General features: G+C 46.0%; 2 protein-coding genes and 1 long non-coding RNA gene across 5 annotated transcripts in view; 1 reads left to right on the forward strand and 2 right to left on the reverse strand.

Annotated features, from left to right (window-relative positions):
* Positions 1–944, reverse strand: part of TTC7A (tetratricopeptide repeat domain 7A) — a 117053-nt gene extending 116109 nt beyond the window's left edge. The window contains exon 1 of one of the 2 annotated variants that reach the window (XM_010984035.3): positions 488–943. In XM_010984035.3, coding sequence (XP_010982337.2) covers positions 488–671 — 184 coding nt within the window. In that variant the 5' untranslated portion in view covers positions 672–943. Of the gene's footprint in view, positions 1–487 lie in introns of both variants that reach the window. The other variant, XM_031466961.2, reaches the window with a different exon arrangement.
* Positions 945–2515: 1571 nt separating this feature from the next.
* MCFD2 (multiple coagulation factor deficiency 2, ER cargo receptor complex subunit) lies at positions 2516–25378 on the forward strand. 2 transcript variants are annotated; one of them, XM_031466964.2, is made up of 4 exons: positions 2516–2535; positions 21367–21527; positions 22408–22567; positions 23975–25378. In XM_031466964.2, the coding sequence occupies exons 2-4, from the start codon at positions 21379–21381 to the stop codon at positions 24101–24103; spliced, it is 438 nt and encodes a 145-aa protein (XP_031322824.1). In that variant the 5' UTR covers positions 2516–2535; positions 21367–21378; the 3' UTR covers positions 24104–25378. The 2 variants fall into 2 exon arrangements, with proteins under 2 accessions (XP_031322824.1, XP_010982336.1); XM_010984034.3 differs by lacking the exon at positions 2516–2535 and adding an exon at positions 15481–15585.
* LOC116157473 (uncharacterized) lies at positions 3472–15389 on the reverse strand. Its single transcript, XR_004141565.2, has 3 exons — positions 15214–15389; positions 12133–12254; positions 3472–3912 (listed from the first exon to the last, which is right to left on the reverse strand). It is a non-coding gene; the product is annotated as an uncharacterized LOC116157473 (long non-coding RNA).
* Positions 25379–27377: the final 1999 nt, after the last annotated feature.

A 27377-nucleotide genomic window follows, 5' to 3' on the forward strand; every position in this document is an offset into this window, starting at 1 on the left:
GCTTTCCCACTTCTCCATTACCCAGCCCTGACGCTCGTCAAGCCCCCAATCATAACAGCTGTGCTCAGAGCTTCACTGCCAACTTAACCAGGGGGAAAGAAAGGGAGGGAAAACAGTGAGATATAGCTTTCACCTGATGAAGTTTAGGAACCGGAATGGGGGTTGGAGGGGCGGCACAAGAGTCCAGCCTGTGCCCTGATCTGATATGTGTCCATATCATTATTTCACAGTAGACCAAGAAGTCCACATGATCCAAAAGGGCAGAAAGCAAAACCCGTTTACCTCTTTCCCTCAAAGCACCCAACCTGCATGTGCGTTTTCTTGTGGGGCAGAAGAACCTTCCTGACTGCTCCTACGACCAGCACTGCATCAAGGGCAATACCGAAAGCAGCCATTGCCGGCCGCAGGCAGTCGGGGCCTGCTTCCTGGAGGAGGAGGCGCGTTTCGCGGGCTCCGCGCTCGTGAACCAGCCCCTTCCCTCACTCACCGGTGTCCAGAGAGGTGAGCACTGCGTTCGGGCTGGCTCGCCGGCCGCTTCCGCCGCCGGGCACTACTAGCGTCTGCATGTGCCGGACCAACTCGGGCATGCGGTCCCAGTGGCCCTCGGCGCGGCAGCGCTCCAGCTCGCTCTCCATCTTCAGGTGGGAGCTGTGCGCGCCCTTCGCAGCCATCTTCGAGCGGGCGCTGTCATGGGAGGTGCGGCCGAGAAGTGGAGACCCGGCCGGGGGCGGCGTCCCGGCTGGGGCGCACACGCGGGCGGAGTCGACGGAGGCGCGAGCGGCGACCGGGGCCCGGGTGGCAGCGGGGGCCCAGGAGGCGGCGGGCGGGCAGCAACCGCAGCACCCAGCGCACCGCTCCGCGCCTCTGGGCTGGGGCTCCGGCTGCGCGGCCCGGACGCGTCCAGGAGCAGCCTCCGCCTCTGCCGCAGCAGCTCCTGGCGCCGCTGCCGCCGCCGGTGCTGCAGCTGCTGCCACAGTCCCCGCCCCGGGCCGGGGCGTCGCCGGTTGCGGACCCGCCCCCGGCGGCGGCACCAGCTCCGTGGGGGCGTGGCGCGGCCTCGGCGAGCCCGGGGCGCGGGCAGCCAACGCGGCCACAGCAGCCAGGCGCGCGCTGGGCGCTCGCGGCCGCACCGGGGCCAGCCCCGCGCCGCCGCCGTGGATGACGACGATTCGGCACTCACTTTAATGCTGTCCGGAGCCCCGGCGCTCGGGGGCGCCTCGCTCTCCGCCCCCTCCCCATCCCATCGGGGCTCTTGGCCTGGGAGACACCCGCCCTGACCACCCGGCTTTGTATGGTGGCCCCGTCACTACGGCTGTCTCCGGCACGTCACAAATCCGGGGAGAGGCCGGCCGGCTGGTCGCTCCTGACTCCGAGGGCGAGCCTCACTGGGAGCCGCCGGCCGCCGCCCGGGTCCCACACTGCTAGGCCTTGCGGGCCTTGCGGGACACCCCCGGGCTACTTGGGACACCAGCCGGTTCCAAGACCCGCGACTCTCCGGACGCCTCTGCTCCGAGAGGCTTGTACTTTCTTTTTTAAGAGCGGAGTTCCTCTTTCCAACTTGTCTCTCCCCACCCCAACTGGCTGACCTCTGCGGAATCCTGTTGCCCTGGTTTTAAACTGTTACTCCAACTTGGTATTTACTAATTTTTAAATTCTGATGTCTAAAGACTATGATCAAAGCTGTACACAGCTCTTAGCAGCGCTTAGCCCGCTGCTGTGGAGGGTACTAAGAAGTTCAAAGGATTACAGGGCGGCCTGGAAGGAAGAGGCCAGAGAACACCCTCTGCCTGAGATCTGTTATGGTGGCCCTGCCTCCGGACGGCTTACAGTCCAGTGTGGGGATGGAGGCCATCACGCAATAAATCACTGCAAGACCAAAACAGCAAACCAAAACTATTTAAGTGACATAGTACGTGGCACAGATGGAAGACTTCAGAAGACGGTAGAGTCAGAGCAAGCTTTTAAGTTTGGACCCCTAAGAGTTAGAAGGTGTCCACCTTCCTTCTCAACCACTACCTGATGTATGACCTTGGGAGTGAGCTTCACCGCTTTCAGTGTCAGGAGACCCTGCTTTGTGCTTCTGGACAACTGTAACCTTGGGAAGTTATCATCAAGCGGAGCTCAGGCTCCTGGGCCCTTTACCTGCGCAGCCACAACAGGTTATCTGTTGAAGGCAGCCTTCCTGCCCGTCCCCCATCTACCCCCTGGATACTCTCTTCTCTAGGTTCCAGATGCAGCTCCATTCCTTGCTTGGGGGGCAGAATTCCTCATCTTGGCTGCTGCTCTGAGCTCCCAGAGGCCAGGAGGCAGATGAAGGACAATGAGGATAGCTCTGGCGGTTAACTAGTTTACACAAACGCCTCCTCCTGTCAACTGCTCTAGCTGGCTTTTGGTTATCCCTTGGCTGCCCTTGCTGGTCACCAGAACTGGATTTCATTTGGAGACAGCTGTGTGTGTCCTCTGGGTGAGGGTGGCCTGAAGACAACCTGGTGATTTGCCCCAGAGTCAGCCCTGGGACAGACAAAAGCAGAGTTGGTAAGAGGAATCCTGACACAATCAGGAAATGTTCTCTCCTCCCTCTTTTCTCTCCAATCCTTTGCCAATTCCCGCCCCCATTTTGCCAGACTCCAGGGGACTAACTGAAGGGGAATTACTGCCTGTTTCTTTGACAGGTGCACCAATATCTGTGTGAGCATAGGGCGTGGGAGGGAAAAACACAGCATTATGGTTAAAACTTATGCGCTGCCCCTCAGTGCTTAGGAACACAAGCCAGATCCCTTCACTGCTCTTTTCCAGCAGAGACAAGACCCCAGCCTACCAGTGTTCAGCATTTTACAAGGGAGTAAGAGACTGTAAGAACAAGAACTGAGAACCACCATAACTGAATCAGTAATATTTGCCAAAATCAATGGCAATAGGATATGTGGTGGTGGTTTTTATTTTTTGATAATCTGGAATCTTTCAGGTGAACGTTTAGGACAAATTCTGATAAAGACTGCTGTCATTTGCCAGTTCAAAAATGCTACCAAAATAACTTGCTGATCAGACAAAGCTGAGTTCATTGCTTACCAGAGTGAGGGAGACTACTAACTTGACAGACTTTGTAGCATATCAGGGAAAGTAAGGAAGTTTACAGGAGCTAAATCGACTTGCTGAGAAATGTATTTTCAGGGAGCAACAAAGATGGTACGTGGTGAGGGACTACCGGATTTAAAGGAGGCTCTGAAACCAAGCCAATGGTTCAGATGCTGCCCCTCTGTTAAGTGGGAGGCTCTTGCCACTGGATTACAAGAGGCTAAGCTATTTGTCTTTATTCTCATGAGGTTAAGGGCTTGGTGACATCTTGGATTTACTTACAGGTTGAGAGGTTTATCATGTTTAGTTAGGCCCCAAATGGGAGGATATTGAACAGCTCATTTGAACTCACAAAAAACAAGTTCATGTTTGTTCCCAGAGAAAAGGTTTGGTTACCAAGGACTTGGGTAAGTCAAATAGTGATGTGGGAGTTTCAGAAAAGTTGGGAATACCCTGCCTGCAGTGGCCGGTGAGAGTCAGGAATCCTCATAACTGTCTCTTAGTTGGCCGGGAACCTTTTGCACAGCTGGTTGTCTGGAGTAAGAGGTTTACCTCCATGGGATAAATCTTGTCTTAAGTCATGTACTTTCCTTTGACAAATTGTTAACTTCCCTCTGGAACCTGTATGCCTGCTCTGAGCTAAAAGAGTAAGCAGAGAGATGAATCCACTTTAGAGCTCACCTCATCTTTGGAACACAGAAGATTGTTCACATGTTGGATTAGAATAGGATCACAAGACAGTTTCAAGCTCTGGAGGTCCTGGGTGGGGACTTGTGAAAAGTAGGAAGGCACCAAAGAAACTGAGGCATAGTGGTCCAGGTTTGTCACTGGTTTTCCCTGAAAAGGACAAATACTAACTTTTGATTTAAAGAGACATCAAAGAAAGCACAACATAGCTCTACAATTGTACAGCACAGAGTCAGTTTCCTTAGGTCTTGAGGATAAAATAGTATTTGAGTTTGGTTCTGAGGGGAAGCAAAGAGCGACTTACTTACGGCCCTGGGGGACCTAAGTGAATCTATACTCCTGCCTACAGGATTTTTGACTGGGGGGATGGGAGTGTCACAAAGACTAGGACAAGGTATGAAGACTCCTTTCTCTTTCAGGCTTTTGATGATTAGTTTTATTTCTCCTTCAGTACCTTGTTTTACAGGTTATTGTGCAAGTTTAGGTAGAGGTTTCTGTGGGTCAGTCTGAACCTTGAGGGGTTTAGTTTCAGTAGAGTATCAGTAGAATTGTTTGCCCACAAGAGAGCTTCAATCTATGCTTCATTTACACGCAAAAGTACTGGTAAATCAATATCCACAATGGCCAGAACCTCATTATGAATACGGAGGTCCTCAGGGACTGGAAGGAAGAGGCCACCAGGAGAGCGCTTAATGTTTCAATCCATTCACACAGTAAATCCCTTGCTGTAAAGTTAATGAGTTGTGGTGTCACAAAGGAGAAAAGAACATTCCTTGGTTAAAAGTTCAAGGCTGTTGGTTAGGCCCTGGGCCTACAGAAAGTGTGGTGAGGATTAGTAGACGCCTGACAGAGTAGTTTGTTGACTCCAAGGAAAAGGTTGTCCAAATGGTCCCTGATTTATGATGGTTTGACTTTCCAAACTTTAAGATGGTAGGAAAGTGATATGAGCCCAGTAGAAACCGCACTTTGAATTTTTATCTTTTCCCTGGGCTAGTGATAGGAGGTGAGATCCTCTCTTGTGATGTGGGTAGGGCAGTGAACCACAGTTCCCAGCCAGCCACGAGATCATGAGGGAAAACAACCAATACACTTACAGCCATTCTAAACCCAGAAGACTGTTCTGTTTTTCACTCAGTACAGTATTCAATAAATTACAAGAGATATTCAACACTTTATTGTAAAATAGGCTTTGTGTTAGGTGATTTTGCCCAACTGTAGGCTAAATTCTGAGCACATTTAAGGTAGGCGAGGCTAAGCTATAAGTAGGTTAGGTTAATTAAATGCAGTTTTGACTTATGATATTTTCAACTTATGATGGGTTGAGGAAGATCTATATAATTGTGCTCAGGTTTAAGGTTGATATTATTGTGACCATATTGATACAGGAAAATGGGGCACGAGAAGACGGTCGTGTCCCAAGTCTCGGTTGAGTCCCTGGGACGCGCCCCGCCAAGTGAGGGTCCTTGGCTTCACACAAGAAAGAATTTAAGAGCAAGCCATAGTAGAGTGAAGGTAGATTTATTCAGAGAGATGCACACTCCATAGACAGAGTGTAGGTATCTCAGAAGGCAAGAGATTTGAGAGAGGCCGTGGAGTGCAAGGCTGTTAGTTTTTGTGGGCTTGGTAACTTCATATGCTAACAAATGGGAGGATTATTCCAAATACTTTGGGGAAGGGGCTGGGATTCCCAGGAATTAGGCCATCACCCACTTTTTGGCCTTTTATGGTTAGCCTCAGAACCAACGCGGCACCTGTGGGAGTGACATTTAGTATGCTAATACATTACAATGAGCATATAATGAAGCTCAAGGTCTACTGGGAGTTGAATCTTCTGCTATCTTGGTACTAATTGCTGTGTCGTTCTTTTAATGGTTGTGCCCTGCCCCCTTCCCTCCTGTCTCAATATCAATCAAAATTTATAAGATTGTCTTTTAATTTTTAGAGAAATGTTTCCTTGTGGGTTTAAGGGTAGAATGGGAAATTGAACACCTTCAATGATAACTTTCTTTTTTTTTTTTCTTTTTCCTTTAGTTTCTTAGTTATAGAGCTCTTTCAAAATAGCTCAAGGTTTTGGAGGTTTGACCTTGGGGCTATTTCCCATCCTATTTTTTGCTTGCATATTAAATCCCCAATTTCTGTTTGAAGCCATTCACAAAAGGTAAGAGGGAGAGCCATGGTCACATCTGCTTTAGGATTTACAACTGAATGCTGTCCCTATCCCTAAAGTCTCCGTCAGCCTTCTCTCTCTTTGGCTTGAAGAACTGAATCAGACCACAATCTGTCTTCACAGGAAAGACAGAGGATAGCCTCCAAAAGACCTTGACCCACACCTGCAGCTTCTCTAAATTCCTTCTCTAATCACTATGCAATTCAAGGTCTTTTCAGTCATTGTTGGCAGTCTTCCCATTCCGACTGTTTCATTGAACTTTTTGCAACATATGAACTGTGGTATATATCTGGCCACCCTGGAGTATATGTCCCTCAAACTATCCTAAATTCCTCTGCAGTGTTCTATCTTGTTTAAGCCTTGGAGAGTCTTTGACAATGGCTTTCAGCTGAGAATGAAACCAGAGCTTAAAATTAACCATAAGAGGTTTTCTCTGTGCTGAAGGAGAGTTACCTTAAAGAGGTAAGTGAGGTTTGGGGTATCTAGCTGGCCAGGAGGGAAGGAGAGGGTAGGTCAGAGAGAGAGAGATGGAGCAGCAGGAGATGGAAAACGTGGGATGGAAGAAGAGGAATAATGTGTTTGAGTAGCAGTTTGGGGGTATCTAAAAGACAGTTTTAAGTTCTAATTTTTCTTTTGAAAAGAATCTGTTAAGGAAGCAATTCTGGAATCCAGTTTCTTTTGGAGGCTTCCTCATGCTAACGAAAAAATGAAGACTACTGAATGTTTGGAATTGTTCCCTTTTTCTTCCAAAGCACTTCTCAAGTGAATAACTTCTTTCATATCAAAAGTTCTTATAGGGGCCATTCTGAATTATCCTTGGTGAAATGATGCTATTTAGAAAGATAAGTGCACAAATTTGGGCAATAGCATAAATACAGATAAGCCGAAGTTGGGCCCAAGGAAGGCATGGACTGGGGTTTATATTAAGAGAACTCCATGAGAGCTTTGGACTGTCAGTCAAGAGTTGCTTGTGCATCCCGTGGCTCAGGGCCTCTCAGCCTCACAGCTAGACCTTATCCAACTGCAACTGATGAATTTATAGTTCCCACCAGGTGAAGGGTGTGGAGAGATCTCCGCTGAACCAAATTCTCACAGACAAAACAAGTCTCAGGAAAGTTCTCATAGGGTGTTGATCAGTGGCCTGAGACAAAATTTTTCACTGGGCTGGCTTAGGGACAGATTTATCAGGACCCACACCTGCCCTCTTCACCATAAACTTTATTCTTCTAGATGCACAACAATAAGTGACCAGGACAGATACAAACAGTAGCTTGGTTAGTGATAAGGTGGATATCCACCAAGGAGAAAAGACTTTCAAGTACACTCAGGTAATCAAAGAATTCCTTTAAAGGATTCCTCATTGCTGAGAAATAAAATGGACTCATTATCTGGGAAGCTCAATAAAAAGGAGACTTAAAAAAAGAAATTGGCACTCAGGCCCAGTGCAAGCCTTACATCTCTCACTAGTGAAGCCCAAAAGACCCCCGAAGGGCTTGAGGGCCTCAGAGGAGCACGCTGTTTCAGAGTCAGGGGTCTTGCACTGCAGTGGTGAAGGGGGTCTCCACTGGATCTCAGTGAGCCTCCGTAACTGAATGGTGGCTCCCTGAAAAAAACCATCAGAACAGCTTTATGATAACACAAGTCTGAGTTCGTTCTTATTACAGGAAGGAAGAACACTGCTCTGCAAAGTCATGGTAGCATCTAGATTGGGGAGACAAAGTCAGGATATTTATGAAGTGTTGGGATCTATTTGAAGGTAGCTCTTCCAGTGAGGGGGCTTGATTAGGACCCGGGCAAGAATCATGATACAATAATTGAAGGTTGCTGGGTAGGGCAAGGTGAGGGTTTTGAGGTAAGAGTTTCAAAAAGTCTTAGAGAGTAGAGTGGTTGGATCCTAACTATCGAAAAGTTGCAGTTTATTTAAACAGTTTTTTTTCTTGAAATTTCTGCAAAAAATGATGGTTACAACTTTTACCATCCCGGACAAGAGTTTCCTGCAATAAAAAAATCACATCAGTGTCAACAGTGAGCTGTCTAGGTGTTTGGTTCTTCCTGTGCACCGACTCAACCCCTTGCCTCCATCAAATCACTCTTGTTTATACTGGTTATTACAGTGGCAGTGAGTCATTAGGCCATCCAGAGGTGGAGGAAGCCTGATGGGATGTCCTCCTCACCTACCACTCCAGCTGCTTCTTTCACACTATTGGATTTGCCATTTGGCATCTCCAAGGGCCCTGCATTCCCAACAAGAACCCTAAAAATACTCAATCTGAATGTAAATTAAACTTTTGGTTCACAGTCAACAGTTTTTTCGTCCACTCAGATCATCAGGGTATGTAATGTAAAGCACAGTGACAAACTACCTCCCCCGTCTTCTATAGTGACGTAGCCCAAACCCTTGTATATGGAAACCGAGTTTTACTTACTACCATGATTATTGGCTCATAGCATTTCTAGTCCATGATGTAACTCACGTCATAATTATCAGTGCTGTGGACTGGCAGCCAAACCAGCCCTCCTAGAATGTTGACATGAATTCTGCCAGGGGCTGGCTTGTATAGTCTCACTTTGAATTGTCCCCTTTGTGGTTATCTTGAGCTTTTTATGCCCTGGGATGATGCATATTAGTAAGATTCAGGATGGGATTTCATTGTTTAAAGGAGGGGAGGGAACAGGATTGTGAAAGGGCCAAGTGACTTGATGTTCTAAGGTAGGTCCTTGTCAGGCAAGTCAATCTTAGTGAAGAGTGCATAGGAAAATGGACAAGCTGGAAAGTAATCTTTATCTAAAACTACCTGTGCCTTGGCACCCTTGGGATGTCTGCACATATCCTCTAGTACTCATGCGCTGTATGAACAGTGATGTATCATTATAATGGAATGGAGAGTTTAAAAAAATTTTTTAAATCACCAACTCTGAATTTAAAATTCTTGGCTCAAATCACAGTCAGAGCCTCTTAAAATGTCCTAAAAGATCTCTTTCCTCTTAGAGCTGCTGAACATAAGCAGCTAAAATCCAGATTCAGAGTCTGATACCATGGGAACCCATGTTACAACATAAGATGAATTTACAAACTGTCGACTTAAAAAAATGTACAATGTAAAAAAGTTGTGAGTTAAGTTTTATTCAGGGAACTTACTGAGGACTATAGCCTAAGAAACTGCCTCATGGTTGCTCTGAGGAGACTGCTCTGAAGAGGCAGGGGAGAAGCCAGTATATATATAAATTTTTTGGCTGGGAAATACCTGTGGTCAGGTATACATCTTGGTAAAAGATTACTGCTAATCACAAAGAACAGATATCTAGGGTGGGGGATATAGCTTGAATGGTAGAGTGTATGTTTAGCATGCACAAAGTCTTGGGTTCAATACCCAGTACCTCCATTAACAAAAATTAATTAGTTAATTAAAAAAAATAAAGAACAGATATCTATGTCTGGGAAGATGCAAGAATCTGGAGTCATTGAAATTTCTCCTCAGATATGCATCTTAATTATCTAGGGGCCCAGATATTCAAAGCACACAATGTTTCATCCTGATTTTCCATCCTGAATTCTGCTCAGGGTGCACTGTTGGTGGACAGCTGCAGTGGGTTATGACCCTCTTTGTTCTTTTTGTTTACACAACGAATGTCTCTTATGAGAAAGTTATGGCATTGATTAAGAACATATGGGACCTAGTAGGGAGGGTGTAGCTCAGTGGTAGAGTGCATACCTAGCATGCACAAGGTCCTGGGTTCAATCCCCCAGTACCTCCATTAAAATAAATAAATAGTAAAATTGAAAAACCTAATTACCTCCCCCCCTACAAAAAAAAAAAAAATTCCCCTCTAAAAAAACAAAATAATATTCAATATCTTGTAATAACCTTTAATGAAAAAGAATATGAATATGGGGGGAAGGGTATAGCTCAGTGTTAGAGCACATGCTTAGCATGCATGAGGTCCTGGGTTCAATCCTCAGTACCTCCATTAAAAATAAATTAATAAAGCTAGTTACCACCCCTCTTCAAAAAATAACATTAAAAAAAAAAAAAAAGAACATACGGGACCTTGGGAATTAGAATGGTGGAATCTAGGTGGATTTCAATCCGAGTACCTGGAATTCCTCACTGACTCTCCCTTCCCATAAAGGCAGTTTCTTCATTCCTTCCATCCTCTGATCCCTTGCTGTTACTCTGTTATCTGAGGCAGCAAGAAGCCAGTTGGCAGGGGAGGCTAAGAAATGCAATGCACTATAGGGGAAGAGTGAGGAATGGCTCTGAAAGCAAATACACCCAGGACGAGACGGCCCCCGGGCTTCCTGCATGTGCTGCTAAAGTCTGAAGTCCTGCCATGGCCTCTCATTGTCAGGTGGATCTACTTTGTATTCTCCTCGTCACAACCAATCACCAGCTCTTATCTGGTTGTTCTCACACCTGTCCCCATTAGAGGGCTTTGGAATTCTTGCTTTCTTTGGCTGAACCATGCTGCAGCTCGAGGGACTGAGGGCTTGAGGATGCTCTCAGGCCCATCTTCCTAGACATCACCCTCAGTATTACTTCTCCAATGTCCAGGTCCCATACTGGACCCCATGGAGCTCGCCATATCCTGGAAAACACCCATCATGAGCCCTTGGGCAGAATCTTAAAGGGATTCTGCCCCAAAGAGTGTCTGTTGGACTGCTCAGGGCACCCAGATATTGAGAGAGGACCAGGAGCCTTCTGAAAGAGAGGTGCTGCCATGTCAGGGGAACTGCAGGGAGAGCTCCTGAAGGGACTCAGGCAGAAGCACTCGTGAGTGAATCAGCATCACATGTCAGTCGAACAGAGGGGGAGGAAGAGCCGACTTATTGTACCAGTTTAGTGAGAACCTCCTTATCCCCCTTACCACTCTCCACTCCATCACCCCCGACCCTACTCAACCCTGATGTGGTCATAAGAGTAGCTAGCAAGCAGGAGAAGATTTGGTGATGGAGAGAGAGGAACTTGGTTTTTTATTAGACAACTTTCTGTTCTATTTTTTTCTAGCCACATTCAAGTGTAACTTAGATGCAAAAAAAATTTTTAATGAAATTTCAAGAAATGCACATTAACCATTGTAAACCAGCAAATAATTATGCAGATTGTACCATTCTCCATGAACAAGCTCCAATTTCATCTGAGCCTTCCACTCAGGCCAGAAAGTCTTCTATCTCCCCTAGGCAGCTTGCTTTCCCAATTATGCAATGATGATTCCAAACTCTGACTTCCACTCCATCTACCTGCCCTTCCCCCAATCACAGCATTCTCAGAAAATAGCCATGCCGCCCAAATTTCAGGCTAACACCCCTCTGGGCTTTGTATCCATTCTTTCCTGCCTCCTCAAGAACCTGCTTCTTTCCATTTTGTCCACTCTGCTCTTTTCCATCTCATCTTTGCTGGCTCCTTCCCAAAAGGATTTAAACATGCACAAAGCCCTCCAACTTAAAGACAACCTTCTGGATCCTGTGTCCCCCTCTAGCTACTTTCCTTTCCCTCGTAGCCAATGCTCGAAAGGCTTGCCCAAGCTTGCTGTACCGTCTTACCTACCAGCCACTCACCACCCACTGTACTTTGGGTACCACCAAGAACTCCACAAAAACTGCTGAGTCCCTAGTGACCTCCCACTGATAAATCCAGTTCACATTTGAGTCCACAACTTGCTTGACCTCTGTATCACTTAGGAATGCTTTGGACTGCAAGTTAACTCTCTTAGAGTGGCTGAAACAAATAGAAGTTCTCTGCACATAACAGGGTACCTGGAAGTAAGCAGCTGCTGGTGCTAGTTCAGTGGCCCCACAGCACTGGAGCAACCTTTCTGAAGTACTCCCCCACTCCCCTTCATGGCTGAGGATGACAGCTGAGGGGCTATGTCCCCATTCGGGGCTGGAGGAAGGGGAAAGGTCTGCACCCACCCCTTGTCTCTTTTATCAGAGAATCAAAAGATTTCCCAAGTTCCCCTTATGTCTCATTGCCAAGAACTGTGTCACCTGTCCATCTAGCTGAAAAAAAAAATGGGGAAGTGAGTGTTTAACATTTTTCAGTCTTTATTGTGGAGACAGACAGGAGATAAGGGTGTTGAAAATGGAAACTGAGCTATTATTCACTTTCACTCACCAGTGTTGGCCTGGTGTAGCTCCTTGGTTACCTAAAACCCATCCACACCCCTCTTTCCCACAGACACATATGACACGGTGGGGCACTCACTCAACCAGCTCCTACATACAGCTTGGAGTCCAGGAACTCTGTGTACTGGGCAGGCCCCTCTTTCTGGTCCAGATGTAGCTTCTCATGGTCTGGTGATTTAAACTACAGGACAGGTTCACTTTCTGGTGAAACGAGAAAGATAGAAGTGTTGGAGAGAATGGGGAACAATAAAACAACCATATGCTCTTGCTGGAGTAAACTGACACAGTGGAGGCAATTCAAAACAAAGCAGGTGGATAGAGATGCCACCTGTAGTCCATCTTTGCTACCTGGGGCCTCTACCTTATCTGCTGATAAAGCTGCCTCTTCACTGTCTCCATTTGTGCTGGGTTTAGCTTGGATAATCAAAGAAAATTGTTTATTTCAACCCGGCAAGGCTCTAAATTGTAGGACTCTGGCCACTTAGGTTGTAAGCTGCAGGTAAGATGTTCTTCTCTTACCAAGGCCTTATTTTCTTTAATCTCAGCTTTCAAATCAGTTATCTGTAATCTGGACTTGCCACTCTCTTGAAGGACTTGGCTGAAAGCTACTTTAAAAAAAAACACAGAACAAAACCCCAACATTCACAAATGGTCTATATTGTTCCTGAGAGTTCTCCTGCAATACAACTTTGGTTGGCATGTAGGTTTTTTCCAAGGTCCGGCAAGTGACAGCAGTTGGACAGTGTCACTACTGCTTAACAAATTGGTCACCAACTTCCCAATTTGGAACAGTCTTCACCTCTGGCTACCTTAACCTTCAGTTAGCCAATTCCACATTTTAGTGTCTGTTCTTCGTGTCCTAAATCTGGCACCAAATTATCTGCCTGTTACAAACGCATTCAGCTACAAGTTATAAAACACCTATAAGTGGCTTGAACAAATTTATCTCTCAGAAACTAGAATGGGGCAAGGATGGAGGCAGGGAGGTCAATTAGGAAGTTCTCACAGTAGTCTAGGTAGCAGCCAATGGTCTCTTGGATGTCAATTATACCTTAATAAAGTTGCGGAGGGGAAGAATAGCTCCTAGAACTTGGCTTGAACAACTAAATGGATGGCGGTGACATTCACTAAAATGGACAGAACAAAGAGGTATATGTTTGGGGTTGAAAATTAATTGGGGGGGCAAGTTAAGTTTGAGATGCCAGTTAGACATTCATGTGGAGATGTCAAGTTGTTTAGAGGAGTTAGAACTTTATAGGCAGAGGTCATTGTTAGAGATATAACTTTTGGAGTCAACTGCTTGTAAATGATACCTAAAACCATAAGTCTAGGTTGACTAGAAGATGAGAAGTCAGTGAAAGAACCCAAGAAAGAATAGCCAGTAAGGTGGGAAAAGGACCAAGAGTGCCTGGCAGCAGAAAACAAGAGAAGAAAATGTTTCAAAGTAGTAATGGCCAACTGTGATAAATAGTACTGAGAAGGCAAGTAACAGAGAACAAGAAGGTACAATGGAAATTGCATGGAGATTACAGTTTTAGTAGCATTGTGGGGAAGAAACCAGAAAGCAAGATTATACAAATGAATGGGAATAGTCTATTAGAGAAGTAGCAATTGGTGATTCAAGAGAGAAATGACACAGGGTAAGAGCCACAGAAAAAGTGGGAGCATTGGTTAAACAGAATGAGAACGTGTTATCCATCTATCAGACACTGAGCTTGTTAAAGGAAGAAACCATGTCTTATTTGTATTTATGTCTCTGGTAACTCCCAGCACAGTGCCTAGTACATAGTAGGTATTCAAGAAATGTTACTGAATTAATGAATAAATGAGCAAATGGAAGTATGGATGGATGGCAGATGCAGGGCTTGAAAATGAACTAACTCAAACTAACTCAAACTTCAGAGTAAGGAAAGGAGGAGTCTTGAATTAATAGGCTTTCTTCAGGAACTTTGGGGTCCTGGGATTTCTCTCTGGGATAGGGTTGACAGATTTCAAACTCAGATGAAGGTGGGAGGAGGACTGTGTCACTGTCAATGGCAGTGGCCTTGGTCAACTTGTGAGGCCCTGATCTACTAAAGCAGACTGCAGGGAGGGTTCTGGGATCATCTACTAACTTAACCACTTCCTTTCTTTCCCTGTCTCTCCCTTTCTGAGTTCAGGCTCATATGAAAAATAATTATGTATCTTTATGGACACAGATGGGAGAACGGATTTTGAAAATGACAGTCCCAAATTCATTTATTCATATGGTCAATAGACATTCACTGAATGACAGTCTTGTATAGGAGGAAAAGCATAAGGGCAGAGTTATGCAGGGCTTATCAATTTTTTTCTTTTGTTAATGGGTCTTTTTTTTTGAAGAGCTTTGTCCTCTCTTGAATGATAGCTGATTTCGCGAACTGCACAAGTAAGATGGTGTTTGAACTGGGCTGCCCATAAAGTCTTGGTGGGACTCAGATATGAGTAAATGTGTATGCAGATGATGCAGCTTGTTGCATAGAGCAAGCAGAAGCTGCAGAAAGGCCAACCTTGGAAATGTGGGATCCAAGGCCAGCTACAGCATTTCTGACCTTTTCATTAGGAGAGGAATTAAGATTCCTATTGCTGACTGAAAGAAAAAAGCACAACATAAAAGTTGTGAGTTAAGCTTTATTTAGGGGACTTACTGAGAACTACAGCTAAGGAGACAGCTTCTCAGATAGCTTTGAGGAATTGCTCTAAAGAGGTAACGGAGGAGCCAGGATATATATGAACTCTTGAGGGTAAAAACGTAGTCAAGCATCAAAAGATTACTGCTAGTCACAAAGAATACATACCTCAAGTTAATGATTTTAGCGCTCTTCTATGTATAAGAAGGTGCAAGAACCTGGGGTTATTTGAAATTTTCCATTAGATATGGCTCTTAACTGTCTAAGGGCCAATATACCCAAAGCACAGAGTATTTCCTGTTTTTCTCCACCCTGAATTCGCCTCAGGGTGGACAACTGCAGTGGCTATAGATCCTTATAGAACTGGAATGGCAAGCAACATTTTTTTCTTTACACTATTATCTTCCCAATTTGCAGTCAGTCAGAGGAACCCAGGAACCTGTAAATGTGGAGGCAGAGGTGGAGCTGTAAGCCAGCTTTGGCGCCCGCCCCAACCACATTCGGCATCCTACCTCCTCGCCCTTCCTGGGGGATTCTGGGGTTGCCTAGCAACCTGCCGAGACCCTGGGGGTTCAGGTAGCCGAATTCAGCTCCAGCCCACTGTCGCCCTTGGGAAGGTAGGCAGAAAAAAAGCCTCCAACCGGCCCCTCCTGGGCCTGAGCCCGTTACACGTGGAATCACCCCAGCTGCCCACACTGCCAGGCGCCGAGCAGGGGCGGGGCTCCGTGGCGCCAATGGGCGGGCAGAAGGGAGCGCGCGTGCGCATAGCGGGTGGGGGAGGGGGCGGGGCCGAGAAAAGGCCTTCTGAGGACGGGGGCTGGCGAGGCTCACGCCGGAGGGCTTCGCGTCTGGAGAAAGCTGTTTAGTGTCCCGTGGCAGCGAAGGTGAGTGAACCAGGGAGCAGCCGCGGTGGGCCTGAGGCCTGTGAGGTCTGTGACCCAACGTTGGAGGAGGGGGTCTGCGGGGTGGCTTTCAGCGGGGTGGGATCCCGGAGTGCCTTAGTGGGGCTCGGGGCTTCGGGCTCAGGTTGGAGGCAGGAGCGGCCGGGGTAAGTGGACTTGGTCCCCAGCAGCCTTGGGAAGCTAGCCGACTAGCAGCCGAGCCTCTCTCCCGGGGCAAAAGCCGCAGGGGTTTTAAAATGCGTGGTGGGCCCGGCCGGGACCGACCTCTGCCCTCTCGGAGGACCTGCGGCGGACCTGCGCACGGCTCTGAGCCCTTACTCTCCGTCTGCCGCTAGTACCCCGTCTCCCTCTGGGGAGACGACAAACTCGTCCTGTCTGCCAGTGAGCCTGGCCAGGCTGTGCGGGGGCGGGGGCAGCTTGCATTCCCCTCTTGTATTCCCTGTCTGGGCATCCACCATCTACCCAGTTGCCCAAGCCAGAAACCTGGGCGTCGTTCTCACCCTCTGCACTCTTTACCCACTCACATCGAATCCATCACAAATCTCTCTTGGGTACACCCACTTCTCCACGCCCGGTCCCTCTGCTCTCGCTAGTTCAGGCCGTCGTCATCTCTCTCCTGGACTATCTCAGTAGCCTCCGGACTGGTCACCTGTATCCCTTCCCCATCCTCTATAGTTTATGTATGGAAAGCCAGAGCGATGGTCTTGAAACACAAATCCGAACAGGTCACCAGACCCCTCTCCCCGTTGCCTTACTGCCCTTCCGTGGATTCCCATTGCTCATCCAAGTTCTTGAACAGGGCTTTACAAGGCCCTTCACCACCTGCCCTCTTTTTCCTTTACTCTAACTTGTCCATCACTATACTGTCTTCAATTATATTGAACCCTTTTTAGTTCCTGAATTCTACCAAGTTACTTCTAGGCTTAGGTGTTTGTTACATTATGTTTCCTCTGCCTGAGGTGCTATCCTTTAATTGCAAGAATAATCCTTCATGTGTTAAGACAGGAATGGGTTGGGGCTTTGTGATACCCGATAGTTGTCTTATTTACTCATCTCTCTTTTCCATGACGTGGTAATATGTGTGATAGGAGACTCTCTGTCACAGTCCTAATCTCAGTACCTAGCTCAGTACCAAGCTGTTCGCGAAGAATTAGTTAAATGTATAAATGAAGCATGGCAGCTCCTTGGGCTCTCCAAATGAACAAATAGATGAAGTTATTAAATGCTCGTTTTTTGAGAACCAGTTCTCAATCCCCAACCTGTGTAGAGGTTTCTTTGGCCTAGGAACTTGGTTCTTTTCTTGCCTTCAGTCCAGGACTATAGCTGTTTTAATTGGGGAAGTACCAGTCAGAGTTTTTCTTTGGCTTTGACTCCAAGTACAGGATGTCTGGATGTTGGTGAGCATGGCTACCTTGAGTTTGAATTCTTAACTGAGGGCCCCAGCATGAGAGAGAAGTTGCGAACAGCAGCTGTGATTTCTTCGGGAGGAAGGCTGGTTCCAAACTCTTCCATGATAGTAGGACTAAGGACACAATGAGAGGGAGGGTGGGCCAGGCCAAACCACTGGTGGGAGGGCTCCGAAGGGAAGTTATTTTTCTAGCTTAGGTCAGATCCTCTATGATACGGAACAACATACCAAGGTGCCAGGACCCACCACCCTAATTCAGACATGAACGTGTGCTATGCCCAGGTCAGCTCAGTACTTGCTGATAAATTCAGTAGGCTAAAGGAGAGACGGAAAATGGGTTCCTGTCTCTCACAGGAGGAGGAAAAGAGAAAAACAAAAGGAGAACAATATATGAGCATATGTTAAGGCCAAGCGAGTGTGAGAGACTGCAGACTGAGGTCAGAGGAGGAAACAGTTGGTCTTGGCAGGAAGAACCCCGAGATGACATTTGAATTGGGCCTGGGAGGAATAGAGAGGACTGAGAGATGGAACCAATGGGAGCAAATGCTCTGGGCCTGGAAGAGGCTGCTGGAGCGGTGAGGGAAGCCCTGCTAAGTCAGGGCACTGCGGGAGCCCACTGCTGACGCTGTTCTGTGCTTCCCTCCCAGGACGGCCCGACGCTTCTCCTTGTGAAGGATCTCAAAGTGTGGGTTGTGTTCAGAAGTCTTTTTCAGAAATCTCTCTTCCTTTGGATTTTCTTCCAGCCTGGCCTTTATAATTTCTCAAAGGCCTGTGAGCCCAGAACTCCTGGGGCTTATCTGCCAAACTCTGTTGTGGCCTTGAGCTAAATAGTTGGAGTGCAGATGATGCAACTTGTGTTTGGCGGAAGGGAGTTGCTTATATTTCCTTTTCAATGTGAGCAGTTTAATTTGTTAGGTAGCAGTCAGATTCCCCGTTCTCATTGTAGCACTCGTAGGGGGGAGTTTCTTTTCTGTATTTGTAGATTTAGCTTTTGTTGTCTTCTGATGGTTAGAAAACTGTGACAGCAAACAAAAATGGGATAAGTCCAAAAAGGATGATCCTTGGCCTTTATCCTGCCTCTCTTGAAGAGGGGATGATTTGGAGCCAAAGTTACTGTATTGCCAGTCACTTGGTTGCTTTTTGGTGTTATTTGAATAGAACCTCTTTCCTCTCCCTGCCCCTCTCCCCATCTGATATTCTAAGCATCCAACCACATAGTTACAGGAAATGGTGCCATGAGTCCAGTGACCACCTACCTCTACTATCTGACAAATATCTCCAAAAAATGTTTTATCCTCAATTACAATGACATCAAAACTTGGCAACATATCTGTGAAGGTGGTAATCCCCCCTAACCCCCAAGGACCATGGCACACAGGCTGAGAACCACCAGCCTCTGTGCCAGGCACTGTGCCCCATGCTGGGAATGTGGATCTGGTCCCCATGCCACAGAGCCCCGTCCAGCTGGGGGCACTAACAGGTAATCAGCAAGGTCAAGGATGCATGCAGAGCTGTTGTAAGTGATGGACAGGACCCTTCTGAGGGAAACACTTAGGAGCATATGGGAAGGATGCCTGAGCCAGACTGGGAACTGAAGAAGGCTTGCTGGGGAAGGAGACATTAACACATATGAATCTGAAAGGCTTGGTTGGAACTGGCTTCCCCTTCTGGTGCCTCTTGACCCAGAACTCTATGGAATGTGCTCAGAACAAGTCATTCTGCTCTGATCAGGGCAGTCTCTGTTGAGAGTAACTTGAGACCTTGTTTTCTGGTACCAGGTAGAGTGGCAGTGGCCTCATCAGAGTCCGGACACTTTTATTTAGTAAAATTGGAGTATAGTTTCTGGCTGTTCCTTAATTATTTTCTAGAGATGAGAGTTAATTGGAATGCCCTTTTTTATTCCATCCATATAGTACTGGAACAAAATTATGGCATGAATTGAAAATTAAGTAAATATTTGTAAAGAAAAAACATGTTTATAGTAGAAATTTTAGAAGTAATAGAAAAGTAAAGAGAAGAAAAATCAAAATCTCTCCTAATCTCATAATTCAGAAAATAATCTTTGTTAATAGCTTTTAATCATTGTTTTGTGTATGAGGAAGATACATACATTGTTTTGTTTACTATTGCAATGAATTATTCTTTACAGAATTTTGTAGCCTACTCTTTCTCTTGATATATACTGAACATCTTTTTCTATTATTAACTATGATAGATGTCCCTATTCATTAGTAAGATTACTCATTTTTGAAAAAAATTAATTTATTTTTATTGATGTATAGTCAGTTTACAATATTGTGTCAATTTCTGATGTACAGCACAATGTTTCAGTCGTACATATACATACATATATTCCTTTTCATATTCTTTTTCATTATACATTACTATAAGATATTGAATATAGTTCCCTGTACTATACAACATAAACTTGTTGTTTATCTATTTTATATATAGTAGTTAGTATCTACAAATCTCAAACTCCCAATTTATCCTTTCCCACCCTCTTTCCCTCCTGGTAACCATGTTTGTTCTCTGTCTGTGAGTCTGTTTCTGTTTTGTAAATAAGTTCATTTGTGCCTTTATTTTTTAGATTCCACATATAAGTGATATCATATGGTATTTTTCTTTCTCTTTCTGACTTACTGCACTTAGAATTATGATCTCCATGGCCATCCATGTTGCTGCAAATGGCATTATTTTGTTATTCTTCATGGCTGAGTTGTATTCCAGTGTATGTATACACCACATCTTCTTTATCTAGTCATCTGTCGATGGACATTTAGGTTGTTTCCATGTATTGGCTGTTGTAACAGTGCTGCTTAGGTGCTCCTTTTTTGCACCCTAGAAGTGACTGTTGTCTCCTTAGGGAAGATACTGCTGACAGGTCAAGTGGGTTTGAGAAATTTTCTTTAACATTGTGGGGATGGCATTCTTCTGGGGTCCTACCCCGCAGAGCCTTTTGGGGTGGTGAGAGGGCCTGCAGCACCCATCCTCCTCAGCCCCAGGAACAGAGCCGAGGTGGCGGCAGCTTCAGAACAGAGCTCTATGAGGCGTATGCGAGGGCGTGACCAGTACCTCATGCTTTCTCACTGCTGTGGGTTTTGTGGCTGCCGTTGGCCCATTAGAAACGACTGGTCCTTGTTATCCAGGGAAGTGAATGTGTCAGTGAGGTCTTTTCTTTGTGTTGTGTGGAGGTCTCCTGGCTGTCTTCACCTTCCTTTTTGAGGTCAGTCTGTAAGCCCCTGGAAGGACCAGGACTTTCAGTTGAACAGGAGTTAATAAAGACCTGCCTGCACCCTGGTGGGGTACGGATGGGGACCAAGCACTCCTGCCTCGGGGAACTTGCAGTGTAGCTCACCATGTCTTCTTGTTGACCACAATTCCAAGTCTGGCCAAACCCCGCAAGTACTTGATGGAACCTAATTTCTATGTAACTCTCCTCTCCAGGGCTCTTTCACTGCGGTTCAGTCACTTGCCTCTGTCACAGCCCCGGAAGATGGCCAAGGCAGGGATTAATGTCCTCTATTCCAAGTCCACTGCCGCAGGCCTTGATCTAACCTGCCTCATCTCCTCCCTCAACTCCTGTCTCTGGTCTTGCTCCGTGAAATACCTTCCCCGCCACGCTGTCAGATGAGCCATTCTGAAACCAAGCTCCCGTTCATGCATCCTCAGCAGCTCCCGTTTATCTCGGGAAACGTCAGCCCCCTTGGCCTAGTGTGCAAAGCCACATCCAGAACGGCCCAGTCAGCCTTTGCAGCCTGCTGCCCACTGTTCCATCTGCTTCAGACCCTCTAGGCTTCTTCCCGACTGGACCACTTGGAGTTTCTTTGCCACGTGTCTGCACGGACCCCTCTGCTCGCACCTCCCCTCAGTCCTTCAGTCTTGCACGTCCTCTGCGCGCTCATCCACCCGGGCCAGCTGAGGTGTCCCCACCTTCTCTGATTTTCCCTTGCCCAAAGGAAATTTCTTTCTCTGACCCCTTAGAGGGTTTTGTCTTTCTTTAGTACACCTCATTTTCCACCTTTATTAGTGTTCTTGGTAGGAAGTATTTCTCTCACCATACTGCAAGCTACTTGTAGGCAGAAATAATCTTCAAATCCCTGTAAACGCTCAGTGGGTTGCTTGGCATTCTGAAGGTGCTTCAGGAAATGTCTTGGACCTACTCGTTTGAGTGATGGGGACCTGGAGTGCCCAAGGTCACCTGCAGTCTGGTGGCAGAGCTGGCCTGGGCCCAGTCCTCTTCTTCTCCAGCCTTGTCCCTTCACCAGGGTCCCCAGGAGCAGACAGTGTCAAGCCTTGAGAGAACCTCAGCTCTGGTGTTCTTGCCTTCATCTTCTGTGTTCCCCACCTCCCAGGTACCGGTGACCATGAGAGCTCTGCGGCTGCTCAGAACCTCCTTCCTGTGCTGCCTGCTCTGGGCCTTTTGTGCCCCAGGTGCCAGGGCTGAGGAGCCTGGGGCCAGCTTCTCCCACCCCGGCAGCATGGGCCTGGATAAGAACACAGTGCACGACCAAGAGTACGTATCAGCCAGGGCTGTGGTCCAGCGGCCTCCCTGTCTGCAGCTTTTTCTTTCTGCTATTTGTATGACCTCTTGATATTTTTCAAGGATGGTATTTATTCCTTATCGTCATCTGTAAGTCAAGTATTCTTTTTTCATCATCATATCACAGATGGAGGATCTTGAGGCCCAAAAAGGGTAGGTGACTTGCCTGAATTCATTCTCTCTCTCTTTCATTATAGACAGACAGACAGACAGACAGACAGACAGACAGACACACACACACACACACACACACACACACACACACACACACACGGCCAGTGGTAGTGGCAGAGTCCAGAATAGAGCTAAGTTTTCTTGCCTCTGACAAGACCTTTTTCTTCTTTTTATTGGTACATTCAAACATTGAATCATTTGTTGCAACTTTTGCCCTGGGTCAGTTAACCTCACATATTATACTTTGTTATCCTTTCATTTATTTATTTTTAGAGGAGGTACTGAGGATTGAACCCAGGACCTCATGCATGCTAAGCATGCACTCTACCTCTTGAGCTATACCCTCCCCTATACTTTGTTATCCTTGAATTGCTTTAAGAAAAAACAAATTTAATAGCTCCCCAAAGTGTTGTAACAACACTCTAATAATAAAAAGGAAAAAACACCCATAATTTTACCAGCAGAACAGATGAACTGTTTAATTTTTCTTCCCTGGTCCTTTCATGGCCTTGCTTTTATCTGTCATCTTTGAGTGTGGTCTGCCACTGTTTCTGTTTGTTTTTTGGGGGATGAATAAACTTTAAGATCTTGAACTTTGCAGAGTCCTTATAATTTGGTAAGGACTGGTATGATCCCAGCATAGCTGCCAAGTGGTCTGAGTCTCACTGTTGGTTTTTAGGCATATCATGGAGCATCTAGAAGGCGTCATCAACAAACCAGAGGCGGAGATGTCTCCACAAGAACTGCAGCTCCATTATTTCAAAATGCATGATTATGACGGCAATAATTTGCTTGACGGCCTAGAACTCTCTACAGCCATCACTCATGTCCATAAGGAGGTAGGTCAGGCAGCCACTCAGTGGGCAGCGTCTTGGAAGGGCTTCCCTTTGGTAATTCAGTCCCCTATCCTGATGACTTCCTCTGTCTTGTGCAGCAATATTGCTGCTTCTCCTTCTTCTGCTCACCCTCTGCTCTGCCTCTTTTCCTGTTCGGCTGTCCTCACAAAGGGTGACCGGCTGAGGCAAAAGCCCCAGAGCCCTGTATCTTTAGCAAGTTTCTCAGGCATTTCTGTTGCACATCAGAGGATGAGGACCAGAACCTGTAAGGCAGGCCACATTCAAAATGCAGAGCAGGGGAGAAGGTGTATCATTTGAGAAGAATGGTGAATCAGAACCAAGGGATCGAGGAACTTGGTGATAATTGAGGGTCTGGGTGACCCTGTGCAGTGCTTGTAGTTTACAAAGCATTTTCCGGTAGGGTAGAGATCTCCTTTGATCTTTGCAACAGCCTGGGAGTAGGCTGGGACCAGCCTTGTTATTACCTTCATTTTAGAGGTGAGGAAACTGAAATCCAGATGTCTCCAAAACGTCTCCAAATCTGATGTCTGTCCCTCTCTGGCACACACAGCTTCGAGAGGGGAGGAGAGGCAAAACTGGGGAGGTGCATGTGTTCACTCTGGCCACCAGGAGAACCGATCTGAGTTGGCTTTGAAGGCGGTGGGGAGTGCAGACAGCTCTGGGCAGGAGGCAGGCATGACTAGCGTTTGCCGTGGGAGGCAGACTGTTGGGTGCGAGGAGAGACTGGCGTCAGGGAGAGGAACTGGGGTTTAGCAGCCCTGGTAGGCAAGGATGGCAGTGGCAATAGAGGAAAGGGGGCACGCAGAAGTGGCAGAAGAGGAATCAGCCAAGGACATGAACAACGTTAGCTCAGTGGTGGGCACCATGAGCCCTGCCACACCTGCTTCTGGAGCAGAAATGCCTTCATCTCTAAGAGCATAATGGGGTCTACTAGTGGGCAGTGCCTTCTTCCTCTTGTTCTGACCCTGAGATGTTGTTCAGCGTGGACTGTTTCCACTTTAGCAGAGCTGACCCAGGGAAGGGCTGGGCTGTGAGCTTTTCCTTAAGATGGGTTGTGGGTCCTTGGAACCTGTGAAGCTCAGAATTCTGTATAAGCCGGACTCAGCTTTCTGCAATGAACATGTATTACTTTTGTAATGAGAAAAGGATGAAAAGTAATTTTTAAAAGGAATGATCAAGGGCCTCCATTGATTACATCAGCCTTTTAAGTGGCAAATATCATTTCTAAATTGGGTTATTGTGAATTGACTCTGTATCTGATAGTTTGTGGATTCCTAGAAGTAGCCACATACTACATTTGAAGGAGTTTATGGACATTTTGTTTTGGACATTAACCAAGTACTTCCAGTAAAAGGTGCAGCTCATCATTGTCAAATTTGTAACTTGTAGGAAGGGAGTGAACAGGGACAAATGAGCGAAGATGAACTGATCAAGTTAATAGATGGTGTTTTGAGAGACGACGACAAGAACAACGACGGATACATCGACTATGCCGAGTTTGCAAAGTCACTGCAGTAGATGGGATTTGGCCGCCTCCTGGTTATATGCGAATGTGACCCACTGTAATGTGACTGGACACTTCTGGTAATGCAAAATAACTCATTTCCAAAGCACTGCTACGGTATTTTGGGAAAAATCTGTAGCAATTTGTTAACACTGGGGTGAGAAAGAGGAATCAAGAGAAATAAAAGAGGAAAAATGGGACATGTTGTGGTCCCCAAGAACTGTTAAATCTCTTATTCGACAAGGGCTTGATTAAAGAATCCTTTTAAGAATATTGGCTATTGGAGCTGAGCACTCAGGAACTTGACGGAAGAGTACTTCCAGGCTCTTGGTTTTAATTCATGCTACTTGAAAAGTAAGATGAGCTTTGCTAACTGGACACACTTTTCAGTAACAGTGAAGGAGTGGAGTGAATGCCAAATGTTTCCCCTACTGGGTCCTGTTTCTTCAGGTAAACGTGGTCAGTAGCCTGTAAAGTGCTCTTGGCCTAAAGAATAACTTGCTCTGGGCACTTTGGAAATGACACACCACTGACCTAAGTCATTAACCTTTTTCAGTTTTTCAATATCTTATAAAACTACTGCCACAATCTTAGACTTTCTTTCTTTCATGTCTCTTTCAACCTAGGAGAGACCTCAAATCTAAAAGTGTTCTCTACTTCTAATCATTAGCAAATGTTTTAGCTTTCTAAATATTTATATTTAACTCTCATTTCTAGGGTTTTGTTTTTGCAGTTTAGAAACTATTAGGAAATGTAAGGACTTTATCCCTTCTGCTTGATACAGCAGGGATGAACTAGTAGCCGGTCTAGCCTAAGTGAGAAGTGAAGAGATTCTTTACCAGGCACAGTGATCAACCTGATACACATTAGATTGAGAAGTAATGTTTAAATGACCTCATCTAGCCTGAATACATGAATTCTTTCAGATCAGGAAAGATTAGAAAAAGAAGCCAAAAAACTCTTAACAGTGTGAATCTCAATAGTAATTGAAATGAGAAGCAGCAACAGGTTTATTGGCTGTAACGGAAAGGCTGTGATAAGAAACCTGAAATGATGGTTGAATGGGAAAAAAAACTGCATAAAATTTGCTGTAAGCTATATAGAGACTTATTTTCTTTCTTAAAATATTCTTATAAGAAAACATATAAGTATTTGTAAAAATGGTTTCCTGTGGCAAGTATTTGTGCAATCAAAGCTGAGTTGTAAACTATTCTTGTAATATCGAGTTATTTTGAAAGATTTATATAATGAATTCTGGATATATGACCAATAAAACTGAAGAAACAAAAGGAAGAGCAGTTGATATTGTCCACAGAGGCTGCTTCTCCTACCACATGAAGGGTTGGTTGGCTTAATGCAGATGTTTACATGTGCCTTCTCCATCCCAGGTGCTGTGACCTCCCCCAGCTCTACCCTGTTCCTCTCTGCAGGGGCAGATTCCCAGTATTCAAAGTCACTTTCTCCCTTTAGGCATCTTTTTTCCCTCTGAATGAAATCACTTTTTGGACCTTTCTTCTCCGGCCAAGTTCAGATTATGACGGCATTCTCCAGCTTAGGAAAATACAGTGTTTTCTCCTTGAGTCTGGTGACTATTTTTCCTTTGCCAGAAAATTTAATTAGATAGCATTACTGAAAGTGTCCCAGGCCCAAGCAAAAAGCGCAGTCTCCTCTGGCTTTTTGGAAGTGACACTTTGTTCTGCCAGTTGCAAAGTGAACAAGGGAAGAAATTCCCATTGCCTTCCTCCCGACCCCGAGCCCTGCCCAAGACCCTGGATCTTGCGCTGACCCTTCTCATCCAGAGGAACTTAGATAACAAGTGAGAATGTTCTAGTTTGTGGTGTTAAAAATTACATTGTGGTGTCTCTGTGTCTAAAGCCTTTTCTATCTTTACTGTTATTTCCTGAGGAAACAATTACTGAGGTTTGACTAATTTTAAGCCATGGTAAGTACTGCTAAATTGCTGTTCTCGGGAAGTTGGGCTAATTAATACTCATCACCATTGTATATAAAGAGCTGTTTCCTTTAGCTAGACCCATAGCATATCCCAACAAGTTTCCCTAAACCTAGAGCAACCAGACATCAGTGCTTTTTAATTTTTGCTTAGAATAGCACAATCCACACCAGTGTTATATATCTACCTACCATTTGTTCATTTGCGGATTCATTTCTTGGGTATTAGTTATGTGTTTGTCATCTAACCTCTCTGGTCTAGTTTTTGGATTTCAGTACCTCCTGGAAGAGAGGAAAAAGAGAAAAGCCTTTCATCATAGGCCAGGCTTCTCTTGAAGATGCTGAGGGGAACACAGAAATATTTTTGCACAGCATCTCCAATAAAAATAAAAGCTAAATTACATTTCAACTTTAAGAGGGAATCCATTATATCAAGGACTCAACCAAATATCTAGCATTTCACCAGGGAATTAGCAGAAACCATTATGAGACATTATGTCTGAACTTTTTGGACATCAAAAAAAAAAAATACAGGACTTTTGCTTTTGGGAAAATGGAGTAGACACACTTCTCTATTCCTCCAACCAAGCACAACAAAACCCCAGGGCATGAGGCACAAAACAAACATAGGAGACTCTGAAAGGTGGAGAGAAAAAGGCAGACTGGACAGAAGCCTTGGGACCTAAGCAACAACATGGTGGTGAGTTCCCTGTCTTTCTGGGTTTTTTTGTTTGTTTGTCTTTTGCCTCATATATCCCAGACTTGGAGCTAAGGAAGCTGGCAACCCAGAAATGCCAAAAGGCACAGACATAAAAAAGCCCCAATGAAAACCTGCTCTCTAGCCAACGATGAAGAAAGGGGCAGCTTCACAAGGCAGAACACTTTTAGACAATAACTACTCTACTCTAGCCAAACACCACTGGGAAAACTGTGGCCCTGCCAGCAGAGACTTCCGTCCTTGCCAGCCTGTAATGAGGTGACTCTCCTCCCTATATTTGAAGTGATGCCAGAGGAGGCCAAGTAGGGTGCTGGGACTTTCATTCTTCCCACCCCCTGGGCAGTACCAAGGCCACCCTCCTGCCCATAGGATCTGTGGAGAACACACAGGGAACCTGGATCTGGAGTTCCACCCTCACCTGAGTCCTCTTCCCCTTCCTTCTGGGTGTGTCAGAGGAGGCCTAGTGGAGGGTCAGGATTTTCCCCACTGCCTGGTGATAACAAGGCTACCCCCACCACAGTGTCAGTAGAGACCACATGGTGAACCCAAACTCCCACCCCGACCTGGCAGTAATGAGGAGCTACTGGACTTGTGTTTCAGTGGAGGCCAAGTGGGGAGTC

Source organism: Camelus dromedarius, chromosome 15 (assembly GCF_036321535.1).
Source record: "Camelus dromedarius isolate mCamDro1 chromosome 15, mCamDro1.pat, whole genome shotgun sequence".
Taxonomy (NCBI): Eukaryota; Metazoa; Chordata; class Mammalia; order Artiodactyla; family Camelidae; genus Camelus; species Camelus dromedarius.